This window comes from Orbicella faveolata, unplaced genomic scaffold (assembly GCF_042242905.1).
Source record: "Orbicella faveolata isolate gen_17 unplaced genomic scaffold, um_ofav_v1 contig_13, whole genome shotgun sequence".
In the NCBI taxonomy this organism is placed as follows: domain Eukaryota; kingdom Metazoa; phylum Cnidaria; class Anthozoa; order Scleractinia; family Merulinidae; genus Orbicella; species Orbicella faveolata.
Genome location: NW_028301540.1, coordinates 31,692,748 through 31,707,514, shown reverse-complemented (window position 1 = coordinate 31,707,514; position 14,767 = coordinate 31,692,748). Strand labels below are relative to the sequence as shown.

Sequence of the window (14,767 nt, the reverse complement as noted above, 5' to 3'; positions counted from 1 at the left end):
AATGGTAAGTTCCCTTGTTTCCTAGAACACTTGGAAGGCCCCTAATGGTTAGTGCCCTGGACTCCTTGTCGAGCGGCCGGGTTCAAGCACTGGCCAGGGTTATTGTGTTGATCTTGGGTAAGACACTAATCTCACAATGCGTCTCTCCACGCAGGTGTACAAAAGCGTACCGGCAAATTTAGTGCAGTATTCTTTGACTTATCATCGTTCAACGTTAGGGGGTAGGGGGTGGGGGGTTGTCCTCGCTATTTGCTATTTTTAAAGGGTGGAGACAGACAAAGCGCCCCTAAAGTATTTTTAAAGTTAATTTTCCGATGTTCTCGAGCAATGGATGTAGAAAGTCAGGACGCATACCAAAACATAGCAATTAGCTTTTACTGAATCTTAAGCACCTTATTCATTTCCTCTGTCCGACCAAATTATCAAAAGCATTTAATAATGTCGTTTCTTTGATCTTGTGAACATTAAAGTTTTTCATAATTCATTTGGACAGTTTGCAGTTAGCAAATAATCGCTCACCCGCTTGAATGGGAGTCTGGGATTAAAATTAGATCGAAAAACTTAAGGAAATTCTGTCGGACTCGGCTCCGCTTTCCAACTTTTATTCTAAACAGTGCATACAGAAATGATGGTCTATGTTAATTGAATTTATTCAAAACATTAAATGCAGGATTTTCTCAGGTCAGTAGCCGCATGATCCATTACCATCGACGGTTTGGATAATCGCTCTTTTTCACGCATGTCCCATCACCCCCAAATGCTCCGATGGGCGGGAGACTGAAAAAGAAATGCAAAACATTACCCATTAATTCAAAGTAGAAGGGACAAAGCAGAATGTAAAAGGAATAGTAGTCAGCCGGAGGAAGAGAGCTGGTAAACTTGTCTCTTTAGTTCAAAATTTCTGTTGTTTTGGAAAAGATTTGTGAGTAAACCTTTTGATTGAACACGGAGGCCATCCTGAATAACACAATACACTGTCAAAAATTAACACTCTATTTAGCACACATTTATACTAAGTTAAAAAGTGTAAGCCCGGCCACTGACTCTTTCTTGCGAACAGGGTTCAAGTCAAGTCAAGGGTTCATTCGATTTTGGATAGTCTTGAATTAGTTAACCTCGAATTTGATCTACCGTCCAAAAAAAAAAAAAAGCAAGGCCGAAAACGTCCCGGAAAACATGCTCCAGTTGTCCGTATGTAAGTTTAGTTAGCTAGTGTTTTGGTTTGTTTGTTTAGTTATTATTTTTTTTAATTTTTTTATTTTTTTTTGATATTCATGTCTACTTCCTTACACCATTTTTTGCATCAAACCAAGGAGAAACGAAAAATTCTAATCGGGAGAAATGCGACATGAAAAACGAAACAAAAGTAAAATACTCAAACTCACCACCCCAGATCATCGCAACAGTCCTTAGTGGTCCAACAAGAGCCTCTTTCACCTTTACAGTACCTTTCAAATCTTTTATAATCCTAAACAAGGAAAATGATAACAAAACAGTACAAAAGTTTCACTAAGGTTTTTGGACGCATCCACGAAACATTTATAATGGTTGAACGCGAAGGAAGTCGGTCGTGACAATACAAATTTGAGATAAAAAACAAAAAAGTTCGAGAACAATCAAAAGTAGTATTCTTTTCAGTGGGAAACCTGAGATAGGAGATAGGAGTGGAGGTCATTTATCAAAGAGTTCCGTTTTCAAAATGCTTTCTGTCCACCCTTAAACACGAAGCCCAACCTCGTTCCCAAGGTCTCTCATCTTACCGTCCCCTCATTTTACCGTCCCCTCCAGGGTGCGGTAAGATGAGAGATCCTGTGAACGAGGTTGCACGAAGCCGCGTTTTCAAATCCCTCCGGTTTGAAGAGCGTTTTCGAAAAGCTCCGTTTTCGTGACGGATTAGTATGGACGGTAGGCCTATTAACTGTAAAATTTCAAATTTCTCCGGCGTAGTGTGAACAGGGCCTTGAAATATTTACTGATAATATCAATACTACCGACCTCTCGTTCGTCATTGTTCTCGTTGAGAACAAAAGCATCATCACGGAATAAAGGTTCCAAGTCATTGGTTCCTTGTCCGTGTGGCGCTGCACGGATGCATTCCACGAGGAACATCGAGAGAAAAACAATAGCAAACAGATGAACGCACTTCATAATGTCCCCGGATGAGGCTGAAAAAAAGCAAGCCAAAAAATACCACAAGATGTATGCAAATTTCAATTTTGAAAGAAGTAGCTAAAGAAAATATTCAAGCTATTTGGTCATCAAAGGTAAAAGTTATGAATTGCTGGTTTTCAGTCATGCAATTCAAAATAGATCAAAATAAAAATCAAAACCGGTCAATAGATAAACTCCAGAATCTGGGAAATGAAAGAAGGTAAATATGCAAAGACTCTCGCCAAAATTCTGGACACAGCAATTTTTCTTATGCGAGATATGCGGGGAAATTTTGTACCCAAATTTATCGAGATTTGTATGGAGACGCCATGCTTTGGTGCCCATCCGTATAGGCACCCACACGGCGGCCGGAAACCAACAGAAACATCTGTCACTCAGTTTTGCTACAAAAGCGTGAATTTATCCCTCGAGGAACTCTAAACCATTAAAATAATACTTTTTCTAAGACATGAACTGTTCAGATAGCCAAGTTCCCCGAAATTAGTCACTTTTTTAACCATCATGACAGCTCTCTAGGCCGTCATGTAAATGCCGCGTCAGGCAAAAGCTTACAAATTCAAGCGTAGTGTATCACAAAACCAAGAACCCATTCGGAGCGAAAATTTGTATGAATATTAGTTTTCAGCTGCTCTTATACATCATTTAAGTAAAATCTCAGGAAGATCAATAGTTTTGTAGTTCGAATTTTGGTGACTGAGACTGAGCCTTAGTAGCTGTTGTTGTTTATAGTGGTCAATGCGCTTTCAAGCTAGTTCACAGGCATGCCAAATAAACTGAAAGAAACATGATATATCAGCTAAAAATAATGGGCTGAAAATCCAAACTGATGTGAGGCAAACCAGTTGGCTATTTACAAGCATGACCGAGGAGATGAACTAGGGTAAATAAATTGTTATGAAAGTAAAATAAACACGTTTTAGTGGAGATCTTCGTGCTATTGGCCTTAGCAATGTCTCTACCAGTTTACAATACAAGTCAGTTTGAAACGGGGGTAGCCTGCAGAACAGGCGGATTAGCGGTACACAATGAGAGCGAAACACGCTATACGAGCGCGGAGCGCGATGTTCAGCAGGCTAAATGGGGAGGGTCAGTCCTACCTTAGTTTTGTCAATAAGCTCTCCAAGATAGGCTGAGAGAGATCTTCTTTCTCCTCAGACGCAATACAAGCCGATAATGGAGAGAAGGCTCCTCGCTGTGAACTTTTTAAGTGGAGACCGGCAAAGTTCGCCCCAAGGCTGGTTTTCACTAAGACACAAGTAAATAAGCACAGACGCGGTGGAGCCGTCTTTTGTTCGTAGATTTTCCCAACAAAAGGCGCTGATTATCAACATCATAGTGCGCCTGTGTATGTCGGCTCATTGGATGTTCCGCTTCAGTGTATCCGACCAGCAGTACTTGACATAACAAATCTTTCTAGAGCAGACAGCCAGAGTTAAATTTTCCTTGCGCGATTAAAGAACACTCCGAAAATGATTAGGGTTTTTCGAAGTGAAAACGTTATTTCGTGTCTGTCACACTCAGTACTTCAGTTTGCAAGAAGTTGGGTGGAGTCATGCATCGTAGTTTCTCAATACAATGGAAGCAGTCAATAGGGAAAAGAATCCAGAAAATGCTTTGTTTGAAGTTCAACAAAACTTGAAACAATTACGCTAACTAGATAAGCTTTGTATTATTTGACCAAGCAAATGCAAATCTCCTGGAGTGGCCCGATCAAGCTCTAAATCAACCAGTAAATCATTTACACTGAAGCAGTTCTCGACAAGAAGACGAGTTTCTTTTTACAAAGACAGTGTGGGGACTATTTTGACTGAGAAGGCAATTCAACCATATCAATTCAACCTTTCTAAATCAAGATTCTCTCACGTCTTAATTTTCTCATAGAAACTTTAATTCTGTCAATTATTAGCTTTTGATCTAACTGAATTGCATACTTCTATCAGAATCAACTTTTGAGTTATTCAGTGCAATATTAATTCAACCTTTCTACACCAAGATTCTCTCATAAACTTTAATTATGTCAATCATTAGCTTTTGATCTAACTGAATTGCATACTTCTATCACAATCAACTCTTGAGTTATTCAGTGCAATATTGCAAATTTTACGCGAACAAAGAAACCGTACAGCCATTTTATCTGATTTTACACAAAAATCAGAACACATGGACGTACCAACCCGTAGGTGTTGTATTTTGATCTCCAAACTAAATGTAAACAATGATCTTGAATATCATAGATATGCAAGTAATTTCGTAATAATAACGTTCAAAATCTTTCCTCGTACACTACATCGGGGATTTTTGCAAATGTGGCAAATGTTTTTGAATGTTTGTGAATGAAAGATGGCGTGTAGGCTTGGGCACTAGTCTAAGTGACGTCATGTGTTCGTTTGGCGCGGAATTTGTAAAACTTATTATTAGAGTTTTTCGTTTTTGGGAAGAACTATATCACTAGAAAATATGTCACAATATTCTCCAGCTGGACCCATCCGGCTTGCAAAACCTTCAAGTGTTATAAAGTTGAAGATTAAGAAGAAGAAGTCCACGCAAAACCCAGCGATTAGGAGTTCAAATGCTCTGAAACCGATCAACGGCTCTGTTCAAGATGGCCGCACTCAGTCATTGAAGCGAGCGAATCCTTTCAGGTGTTCCCCAAGAAAAAAGCCAAATCTCACTTCTGATGCGAAAACATCGGAGTGCAGGCTCTTTAATGTCCTCGACGGTTTGGACGAGAATCTCGAAAATATCTCAGGAAACACGCATCAATCAGCGAAGATTGTACAGGAAAATACATGCGAAAAAATATTCGATACGGGCAACGCTATTGCAGAACAAACCGAAGAAGAAACCCCGACAGAGGAGGTTGAAGGTTCAGAAAGCTTTCCTTTAGATTGGAGTTTAAAGTCTAAAGTACGATTCACTTCTTCCAAGTCGTTTAATTGGTGTGGAACGCTTAAAACACGGGATGAGGGTCAAGGCTTGTTGAACTTCGTTCGCTGCCAAACAAAGGAATGCGATTCGGCGGATGAATCACTTGAAAATTCAATCAACGGTTATCCTTCGTCATTTTGTTCTTTCACTAAAGTATGGGCGCATCCTTCTCTACCTTGGCTCGAACTTTTCCCACGAAAATCCGCTGATGGAAAAAGTGGTTCGAAAAGAGACCTTCAAATTACGAATGAAATCGCTTCTTCCCTTCACAGCGACTGGGTGTCCAGTTTTCGCTCTGTTTTCAACCTGGTGCGAGTTGGTTTCTGTCCGTATTTTTATCTGGTTGGAATTCAAAACACTATGCTCTTTCAGGCTGCAGAAATAAACAGAGATGGAGCTCTACAAGTGCTTATTACACCAACGACTAAAGGTTTTCGCGATGCACTTCGAAACGAAGGTAAATAGAAGTCAGCAGAGTTGTGCGACTCGCAGAGCGTGTCCATTGAGATGGGGACGGGGCAGGTGGGGGATGGGTACTGGGGTATATTAGAGTCAGGGAGCTGCAAATGATACCAAAGTGTTAGGCCTAAACAATGTCCCATTAGTAGTGTGTTTGTCTGTAAATTATAGGCTGAACCCTGCGATGAGAAAAATCAGACCTCAAGAAAATACAAAATAATAGCTTAAGCCATTTGGTCATGGCATATCTTGTCCCCTTTATAGAATCAGCTTATTAGAATTTGTTTGGATTAAAATCCTTCCTGGACTTGTTAAACTACAACTTGTCTAGTTTTAACCACACAATTGCTTTCATGTCTCACTTTGGCGCATGGCATTACTGTACAGGTGTCATCTTTACTATGCCACAGTTGGAAGACAGAGGAAAGAAAGAGACCAGATCTGAATCGCAAGATGACGACTCAGATGAAGAGGAGGAAAGGGAGCCTGGGGATGGCTCTGATGACGAGCACAGTGACAAGCGAGAGTGGCTAGAAAGCATGGGCCTCGATAAAGAACAGTTTCCCTTACTTAACCCAAAGACTGTTACACCGCATCAAAGAAACAACCTCAGAACCATTGATCAACAACCAACCTCAACTGTGCTGGTGAAAGGAGCTGATACACATGCTCTATTTAACTTCCTACTCAACTGCAAGAGTTTAACAGCTAATACAGGACCACAAGCGCAAGTGCCACCAACACTTCTAGCTCCTGTCGCATTTGACGGTGCTACCTTAAAAAGTCTGAGGGTCAACCAAGGCATTCTGAAACACCAACAAGCCAAGGGAATGAAGCAGGTAAATGGTTGTGATCAATTTCCAATTTCTCGTTTCCCTTCCATGAGAAAAAAGTGGGTTGGGAGAATGAAATTTCTGAATGGTACAATTGGACGGTAAAAGAGCTAAAGTGATTTGTACGGTTTGCTTTTAGTTATACAGTCTGGAGATTTCTGGATCCTTACTGCCTGGGTGTATGTATGAACTGTGTCACCTATTGAAGGCCTCTCAAAATGGGGACTTTAAGGCCACCTTCTCTGCACACCAGCCATCAGTGGCCTTCAATGTTGCAACCCTTGAGACAGAGGACAAAATTTGTACCCCTAGTGGAAGTAACTTAGAGCACAGCATCACATGTGGGCAGTGGAAGCACTATCAGGAAGCAGAACAGTTGAAAGGAACATTTTTAAAAGAACTTAATTGCAAAGACAACCTTTTTACATGGACAACTTGATTATGAACAGGGTGCTAAGAGAAAACCTTCCCAAGCATTTATGTAAATTGCACAAGTGTAAATATTTTTAAGTTATTATAAAAGTTACAGTCAAACTGCATCAAGTTTTCCTCCCATAAACAAAGTAATGAAATTCAATATTGGAAATTTGACTTAGAATGAAATCAACTTTTCAGTACTGTATTTCATTCTTGTTTCTGGAAGGTACCCAGGATTTTAATATTTGAACCTTGCATTTCAGATAAAGACAATATTTCTTATGTAATCCGTCTTATCAAAAAATTTGTAAAAACAATAAAATCAGTGTACATTATTTATCATTGCATTTTTAGCAGGGATCTCTAGGTTTACTTTGAGGAAGGGTGACCTTCCTAGAATATGTTGCCTTGCCCTCTTTAGAAACTTTCAATTAGGTCATGTACTTCGTACATACTCCCCAATTTTCTGCAATTTATTTTATGCATTGCAAGGCTCAAGAAAGTTTGTGGGAGGGGGGCGGGGGGTCTAAGTTCTAAGCTCTAAGTGAGGAAATTACCTAGGACCCCATCTTTTCATTTGAAAACAAACTAGGAACCAACTTTGTCAAGAACTCATTTAATAATGTTGTATGTACAGACAATGATATGAATTCATGCACAGATATAAAAACCTTGTTGGATGTTCGGGTGAACAGGGAAGCTTTTGTTTTTTGAAAATGTTGAACCCATACTGTTTTTTTCCAATCCAGTTAGATTTGATGTTTCTTATAATAAATAATTATTTACACCTATAGGTCTTTTAAAGCAGTTGATGCACCAAAAGTCTTTCATCAGTTTAAAAACTGATGGGAAAGGAAGAAATGACAGATATTGACATCTTCACAGCTTCTCTACACTCCCATCAGTCATATCTAAATGAAAAACAAAACAAACAATGATAAATTCCTTGTTTTTGAAGACACTCAATATTAAAATTAGTGACAGATGTCTTTTTATTTAAGAGTCAATTATATTATATATTTGGTCCAATTCTCTGGATCAAATTTATTGTGGGAAAATCAATCACCATTAAGGAGTGATTAGTTAGTAAATTAGTCCTGATCACAGCCATTTTTCATGTGCAGCCTTTTCAGTTGAGATAAGACTGGATATGAGAGTGCATCAAGGCTTGCATGGAGTCACACAAAGGGCGAAGGCATCCATTCTCCTCTCAATCAAAAATCAGATACACGAAAACTGGATATGAGAGTCCACTTGAATTCACGGCAGTGCTTTATATTCAAGAGAGAGACTTCACATATTAATGATTATAGCCTTAACTGTAGAATTATTCTTGAGAGGACTGTTTATGAGGATGCCAATTTTTTGTTGTAGAGTGAAAAATTACATTTTCAAGAAACATAATTGTCATGTGGGTTAAGCTCATCAAGAATAAAAACGCCTGGATGAAAACTAACCAAATGTTCATTGTTGCTTTTGACCACATTTCTGAACACTTCGAATTTGTCAAAAACACCCTGCTATGTGCTATATTTTCAAACCTTTTCTCTGCATTTGGAAATGTGGTCAAACATGCTCTTTTGTGTTTGATATATTACATAAGAAATGATTTCATTCATACTTGAACAGGGTTGAATGTTGATCCTTGCGTGGTTCGTGGGGTGGTTTTATTGTAGCCATAATCCATCTTGCATAATCAGTATTATGGATCCCTGCTTCCCTCAGGGCATTCTCAACTCTCAGTCTTTTGTCGCCTGCCACCTAAAATAATGGAAGAACACTGCAGTGTAAACTCATCACAATCAAATGAGGCATTCACTTGTGAACACAACTCAGTACATGTAGTGGAGCAGTTCTTCACTTCCTCCGTGGATCATCAAGCAATATTAATGGCAAGAGAAAGCAGATCTGAATTACTTCCAGTTGCTAAGTGCCATTGTGGGGCACTTTCAGTTTTCATAACAGGAGGTGTCTTTCTTTGGGGGGGGGGGACTACGGGAGGTACTCAGGGGGGTTAGCCCTACCCCCTTGGAGCACATCTGGATCCCCCATTAGTAGCGGGGGGTTGGGGGGAAGATAGGTGGAGTGAAATGAGCTACAGCCAAGTAAAGCCCTGGTATACATCCAAACGTTTCCTAGATTAGTTTTACATTTTATAATTTATGACATTGAATGTGACACATTGTCTAGACCAAGGAATTATTCAGTTGGAAGAAGTACAGTGTCCCTTGGTGAGGAAGTTCAAAAAAAGAGAAATGTGGCATAGGCGCATCTAACCTGCTTTTCATCGTAGCCATGGACAGCATAGAGAGGATGCTGAAGGTCAAGTTCTTCCTCGTACATACTGGCCACACGAGCTTGGGATGCCTGTGGAACATAACCATAACCATGATGAATGGAATGGATCTCATAGTGTGGAAAGGTTGAGTTTAGATTCATCTCAACAGATAATGCCAAAATCTGTGTCATTAACAGACAAATGAGTCTCAGATCTTATTTTAAAACTGCACAAATGATAGTTTCACCTACCTCAGTTGGTTTAAACACCCTGTGGGGATCATCCTCTACATGAACTTGAACCTACATTGAAAACCAGAACAGAGGTGTACTTGAGCAGAGTTTCCAACTACTGTAAAATTTCAGTTATTTCCACACCCTCTGTCCCCCAAATTTCTGATAACAAGCCCCCCAAATGCAAACACAGAACCTACTTTGTGTTTTATCTCATTATATGCAGCATTCTTGTGTGTTCCTAAACTGTTTTACATGCATCATCTCTTCTATAAAGTTTGGCAGGGTTTACATACATGTAACATCAACCCAAACATTTTTGAAACACAATGAAAATTCTTTCCAATAATAAACCTAAGTGATATTATGCCCTTCCAAAAAATGCCATGGATGCAGAATGGTCTTAGTTGTTAACATGAAAATTCTTTCCAATAATAAGCTCAAGTGATATAATTTAGGCCCGCCAAAAAATATACCCATGCAGAAAAGCCTTAGTTTTGAACATCACGATTTGATCCAATATTGAGCCCAAGTGATATTAAAGGACCCTAGTCAGCCAAACCTTTGTTTTTGTTTACTTGATAGAGTTTGAATATAATTATATTTTATACGGAGCATGTCAAAACAAAGGAAATCACTATGAACCAACCAAAGATAATTAAACATACTTTCAGGAACACACCTTACTGTAAAGCAATAAGATTTCCCTTCACCTTGCAATACCAATAATTCAATGGCATCGAAAGTGGTGGAAGCTGACAGGTCCTTTAAGCCCTCCCAAAAATATACCCGGCAAAAAGTTAAAGCCTTTAGTAAGTAACATGGTTTATCATTGGAATTTTACATTATACAGATTGACCGGTGTAAGGGCCTGTGGTGATACTCTAAAATACAATAACAATGACACCACATGCCTGTTCTCTAAGTTTGTCCAGTCGTTTCTGTTTTTCCTTTTCTTGTTCCAGAGCTAGTTCTTTTGCTTGCTGCTTTGCTTCTTGCTGTAACTGCAACTGCTCCTTGCGGTATTGCACCCTGCAAAAAATAGGGACAATTGAAAGATTTCATGCAAAAGGGCGTATATTGCCCCAAAAGCGATTGAATAAAAATAGCTGTGGACAAAAGCTACATGCTGTTACTGAGCTATAACTAGCATAATCTAGCTGTGATTCAGGTCTTAAAGGCTGCTGGACTTAAGTAATTTCTAGCTGTAAAGTACCTTTCTCGATCTAACACAGCTTGTTCTGCCATTTTTTCTTGTAATTCTGCCAGCCTTCTTCTCTGTTCCTGTGCAGAAATTTCTCTTTCCTTCTCCTTCTGCTCCCTGAAATCCTGGATCTTAAAATGAGAGGAAAAAATACAGAATTTTTAATAATTTATAAATAAATTACGTGAAATTTTTCGATGGTAGGGATGCAAATTTATCTGTACAAAACTGGAAGCGCAAAATAAAGTGAAGTTGAAGTTGAAGTTGTACAAATTGCCTCTATTTCAAGAGCCTGTTGTTAGGTCAGAATTGAAACAATTCACCAATCTTATCAATTGATACTACTTACTAACCCTGTTAAATATCTTACTTGTTTGTGTTGCATATCTCTACGTTTCTTCTCTTTTTCCTCGGCAGCTCGTAGTTGTTCTTCTTCCTCTTCCTGTTGTTGTGCAGCAATAGCAGCTTGAAGCCTTAGTGCCTCAAGTTTCTGCTCACGGAATGCAAGTACCTCAAGAGAAAAAAAAATTACTTATACATTGATTTTCAACACCACAAGTTTTTATGTCACTCTGTCAATTTATACATTTTTCTGAACAGTTAAACATTTCAACTTTTGATTAATTGGCTTGTTCCTTGTTTTTGTATGTTTCCTTTTTTGAATGAGATTTTTCCCTGCTAGGTTTTAATTAAAAATCAACATTTACTTATAGTAAGTCTTAAAACAATGAACTCAGATAAACCTTCTCGTAGAGTTCTTGGCATATATGTTCCTGTTTCTTTCTTGTTTTGGCTTTCTCTGCAGCCTCTTCATAAGCTGCCCACGCATCAACGAATGTTGCTTTCACGTTCATCAGCAGATCTTCCCTGTCGTGGGCCCAGGCACGAAGTGTGCTGTGAAATTGCTCTTGGTAAAATTTGTGTGCAAGAAACCACTCTTCATGTTCAACCTAAAACATTTCATAATTTATCAGTGAGAGTAGGCTAGATCAGGTCTTTTTTTGCCAGATTTGGTGTGGAGGCATGGTGGTCTTATGCTTTAGCATTCTGGAGCCTGGATCTGGAGCCTGGGGAGTGTTCCAAGTTTAAGCTCTGGCCTGGGTCATTGCATTGTGTTCTAGGGCAAGACATGTTACTCTTGCAGTGCCTCTCTCGATCTACCCAGATGTATAAATGGGTACAGCAAATTTAATGCTGGGAGGTAACGCTGCGATGGACTAGTATCCTATTCAGGGGGGAGCTTCATGCTACAGAAACCAGGATAGGCTCTGGCTGTATGAGCCACTGGCCTGACATGACCTCACCTTTACTAGATTTGGTGGCTTATCAGACTAGCTTTGAGAGCAGTGGAACAGTCACTATTCCCTGTGCCTGCGATGCTACTCCATTGCAATTTTTTTTCCTTGTCTCTCCCTTGTAACAACGTAAGTCACATTTCAGAATTTTGTCAAAACATTGATTTCATCATAATTCCTTACCAGCTGTGAACGAGTTTTATGTGAGAGTTCTCTTAACATTCTGTCGATATAAAGCATCCTTCTGTTTGGTAGTTCAGGTGGATACTGTTCCATTAGATGAACAAAATGGAGATGATCATGTTTTGACCATCCTCCTGTAGTGCCTCTAAAATATAGTAAAATAACAACATTATTGTTTGTTAATAAATAGTGAAGGTTAGGCCTAGTACAAACATTGTGCTAAGTACTGCTGTGCTGAACTCAAATGAATTTGGCCCACGTGGTGGCATGACAAAAGAACACCAGTGGTTTCAAATGTTGAATTTAATTCGGTCACGCCGAAGATTAGAAGAAGTTTGCTTTGCTGAAGACCATTTAAATGATAGAAAGCAATGGCAGCTGATGCAGCAGGCTCTGAGTTCAGTTTGGCACAGCAAGAGCATGCTGTTTGAAGCCAAGTTGTTCTACTACCTTATGGCACGGCAAGACATGCCATGCTAAATGGTTGTGCCAAACTTAATTCAGTAAGCCAAACTAAGTGGTTTCAAATGTCATGCTAATGCCGTGCTTGAGTCAAATTTAATTCTTGAATTTAGTTTGGCATGGCAGTAGCACAACATTCAGAATAGGCCTTAGATACAGGGATTTCTTGCCCAAAACTACTCATATTTATAAGTAATGTTTGTACTAACTGTTTTGTATGTCGATATTTGATATTCAGGTATTCTAACTGAGCTTCATATTTTTTGTCCAGCAGAAGAAACTCTTCCAGTACAGTCATCTTTAAATGTTCGTCAGGACACTCCAAGGTATATGCTTCATCAGGAATTCCTGTGTCTGTAACAATGTCTGATATCATTCCTGATCCAACCATTTCATGTAACGCCATACCATCAAGTTCTTCTTCAAGCTGGTTTTGTTCCATTTGCAGTTTTTCCATCACTCCTTGTTGTTGCATCTTGACTGATTCCACAACCTGTAGAACCTCTGAGTGTTCTTTCTCAGCAACACCTGAATGTAAAGGAAAGACCAGAAGCAGCAGAAGTTGCTGACTAGATCCCATAAGAATTAATAAGTCATTATTACGCCTATGCAAACTCTGAAGTTTACAATATGTAGATCTAGAAAATATCCATACCTCCCCCATGGAAGGGACTTTTTAATCAGACCACATCCCACCCCTCTGGAAATTCCAATTAAGTTTCATACATTTTTTAAAAATTGTTTGGTCTTACAGAATCCCCCACCCCCCAGGAAATTCCAATCCCCTCTGTGAGGGGAGCATCTTATGGACATTTTCTGGAACTGCACAATGCACTGAAGCTAATGATTCCAGTTTTGGCTGCTGTCAATCATATCTATGATGCAATCAACCGAGCCCGAAAAATTGTACAAATAAAGTGGATCAAAACTGACCAATTGCAACCCACAGACATGACCTTTTCGACCCACGAAAGTAAATTTCTGTTATCTAAGAGGCCTGCTAAGATGATTGACAGTAACGAAACATAAATGCATTGATTAAACAGTGTTATTGAAAGGCACAGCAATATTACTGCATCAACTTGTCAACTGACCCATCAAAATTCTGTCCCTGTTTTCACCAAGCCAAAACTGCAAGTCTTCTCTTAAATCCCACAGGGGCTGTATAGTGCTCTTCTTAAACTCACTGGTATCCTCACTAAGAATTTCCTCGTAAATTTCTAGATCTTGGAAAAATTCCTTTATGGAGCTGTAATCTAAAGGACTACCAGGCCGTAAGGCATCAATATCACTTTGCAGTTTCCGCTGTAAGCTATGAAGTCTTATTTTCTCCTTTGACCAACAAGCCTTATGCTGCTGAAGGAGGTGCTGCTCCTTTTTCTCTTTGCTGGCTTTTGTTATCTTTTCAACCTTCTGGAAGGTCTTGTTACCAGCTGCCTTTCTGAGTTGAGCGATGGCTTGAAGTTTGTCGTAATTAGCCGGCCTATATCTGTTACTGCCATGTCCTTCTATAAAACGATTTACTAGTGAACTATCTGCAAATGTAAATGAAAAATAGTTTTAAGTATTGTTGCTATGGTATTAGATTTTCATTGATTATTACTGCATGTACTTAGAAAAAAACTAAGTACTGTAGCAAGTAGCTAAAATTCATATAAATATTTTTGAGACTAAGATTAACACATTATTTATGCATAAAATCATATTGTACTGTAAGTAAGTATTGTGCTGTAATATTATTATTTCCTCTTTTTATTTGTTTAGTTTTTCCTATGTATACTGTGTTTGTAAATGTAAATCAGTTAAAAACTGAAAAAAAAAAAGTTTAATAATAATCTTTCAGATGCTACCTACATCAGTATAAAAGACTTATATGTTTGGTTTGCAGGAATAAATTGCTTTTTCACTGTCAGACTGTTTTCAGAAGAACTCCAGTTTTCTGATGAGAGTAGCATCACTGGTATGCGGATATAAACTCATTTTTTATTTCTATTAAGTGGGAATTGGTTGTGCTGGAAATTTTTTCTTCTTTCTCCACGCCAACAGTGAAACTGAGTTAAAAGTTAAGGGCCTGATTTTTTTTATCCAAATAGGTTTTTTCGTTCCTGAATTAATCCATACCTGCGGCACCGATGGCACTTCTGTGGAAGTTTACGAACTTCCTAAGATCCCTTCCACTCATTCAAGCAAAAGTTGGTTAACTACATCATTACATTCCAGAAAATCGCCCATTGACAACTGCCTTCACGACATCAACAACTCTTCACCCGGGCGCCATTTTGAAAAGTACGACAGCCTCGTTG

The 14,767-nt window shown here is 39.0% G+C and overlaps 3 protein-coding genes across 4 annotated transcripts; 1 reads left to right on the top strand and 2 right to left on the bottom strand.

Moving 5' to 3' along the window:
• Positions 1 to 586: 586 nt before the first annotated feature.
• Positions 587 to 3,421, bottom strand: LOC110049934 (uncharacterized). The gene is made up of 4 exons (XM_020755783.2): positions 3,270 to 3,421; positions 1,996 to 2,165; positions 1,386 to 1,468; positions 587 to 777 (listed from the first exon to the last, which is right to left on the bottom strand). Exons 2-4 carry the CDS (start codon positions 2,146 to 2,148, stop codon positions 702 to 704), a joined length of 312 nt encoding a protein of 103 aa, XP_020611442.2. The 5' UTR covers positions 2,149 to 2,165; positions 3,270 to 3,421; the 3' UTR covers positions 587 to 701.
• Positions 3,422 to 4,471: 1,050 nt separating this feature from the next.
• LOC110049987 (protein downstream neighbor of son homolog) lies at positions 4,472 to 7,144 on the top strand. The gene is made up of 3 exons (XM_020755847.2): positions 4,472 to 5,557; positions 5,947 to 6,398; positions 6,532 to 7,144. The coding sequence occupies exons 1-3, from the start codon at positions 4,630 to 4,632 to the stop codon at positions 6,829 to 6,831; spliced, it is 1,680 nt and encodes a 559-aa protein (XP_020611506.2). The 5' UTR covers positions 4,472 to 4,629; the 3' UTR covers positions 6,832 to 7,144.
• Positions 7,145 to 7,409: 265 nt separating this feature from the next.
• Positions 7,410 to 14,725, bottom strand: LOC110049986 (coiled-coil domain-containing protein 148-like). Of its 2 annotated transcripts, XM_020755846.2 has the most exons (12): positions 14,586 to 14,725; positions 13,559 to 13,999; positions 12,674 to 12,992; positions 12,003 to 12,147; positions 11,268 to 11,474; positions 10,895 to 11,035; positions 10,537 to 10,655; positions 10,235 to 10,352; positions 9,339 to 9,389; positions 9,087 to 9,176; positions 8,431 to 8,570; positions 7,410 to 7,720 (listed from the first exon to the last, which is right to left on the bottom strand). In XM_020755846.2, the coding sequence occupies exons 1-12, from the start codon at positions 14,644 to 14,646 to the stop codon at positions 7,711 to 7,713; spliced, it is 1,842 nt and encodes a 613-aa protein (XP_020611505.2). In that variant the 5' UTR covers positions 14,647 to 14,725; the 3' UTR covers positions 7,410 to 7,710. The 2 variants fall into 2 exon arrangements, with proteins under 2 accessions (XP_020611505.2, XP_089141601.1); XM_089285475.1 differs by lacking the exon at positions 7,410 to 7,720 and having other exon boundaries at positions 8,421 to 8,570.
• Positions 14,726 to 14,767: the final 42 nt, after the last annotated feature.

Excerpts from the sequence above, each read along its gene's own strand:
- LOC110049934 (XM_020755783.2), bottom strand. The coding sequence starts at position 2,148 with ATGAAGTGCGTTCATCTGTTTGCTATTGTTTTTCTCTCGATGTTCCTC. Across the intron at positions 1,469-1,995 it reads AGAACAATGACGAACGAGAG|GATTATAAAAGATTTGAAAG; the intron begins GTCGGTAGTATT and ends TTCCTTGTTTAG. Across the intron at positions 778-1,385 it reads TGTTGCGATGATCTGGGGTG|TCTCCCGCCCATCGGAGCAT; the intron begins GTGAGTTTGAGT and ends TTTCTTTTTCAG.
- LOC110049987 (XM_020755847.2), top strand. The coding sequence starts at position 4,630 with ATGTCACAATATTCTCCAGCTGGACCCATCCGGCTTGCAAAACCTTCA. Across the intron at positions 5,558-5,946 it reads CGATGCACTTCGAAACGAAG|GTGTCATCTTTACTATGCCA; the intron begins GTAAATAGAAGT and ends ATTACTGTACAG. Across the intron at positions 6,399-6,531 it reads AAGCCAAGGGAATGAAGCAG|TTATACAGTCTGGAGATTTC; the intron begins GTAAATGGTTGT and ends GTTTGCTTTTAG.
- LOC110049986 (XM_020755846.2), bottom strand. The coding sequence starts at position 14,646 with ATGAGTGGAAGGGATCTTAGGAAGTTCGTAAACTTCCACAGAAGTGCC. Across the intron at positions 11,036-11,267 it reads GCCAAGAACTCTACGAGAAG|GTACTTGCATTCCGTGAGCA; the intron begins GTTTATCTGAGT and ends TTTTCTCTTGAG. Across the intron at positions 10,656-10,894 it reads GAGATATGCAACACAAACAA|ATCCAGGATTTCAGGGAGCA; the intron begins GTAAGATATTTA and ends TCTCATTTTAAG.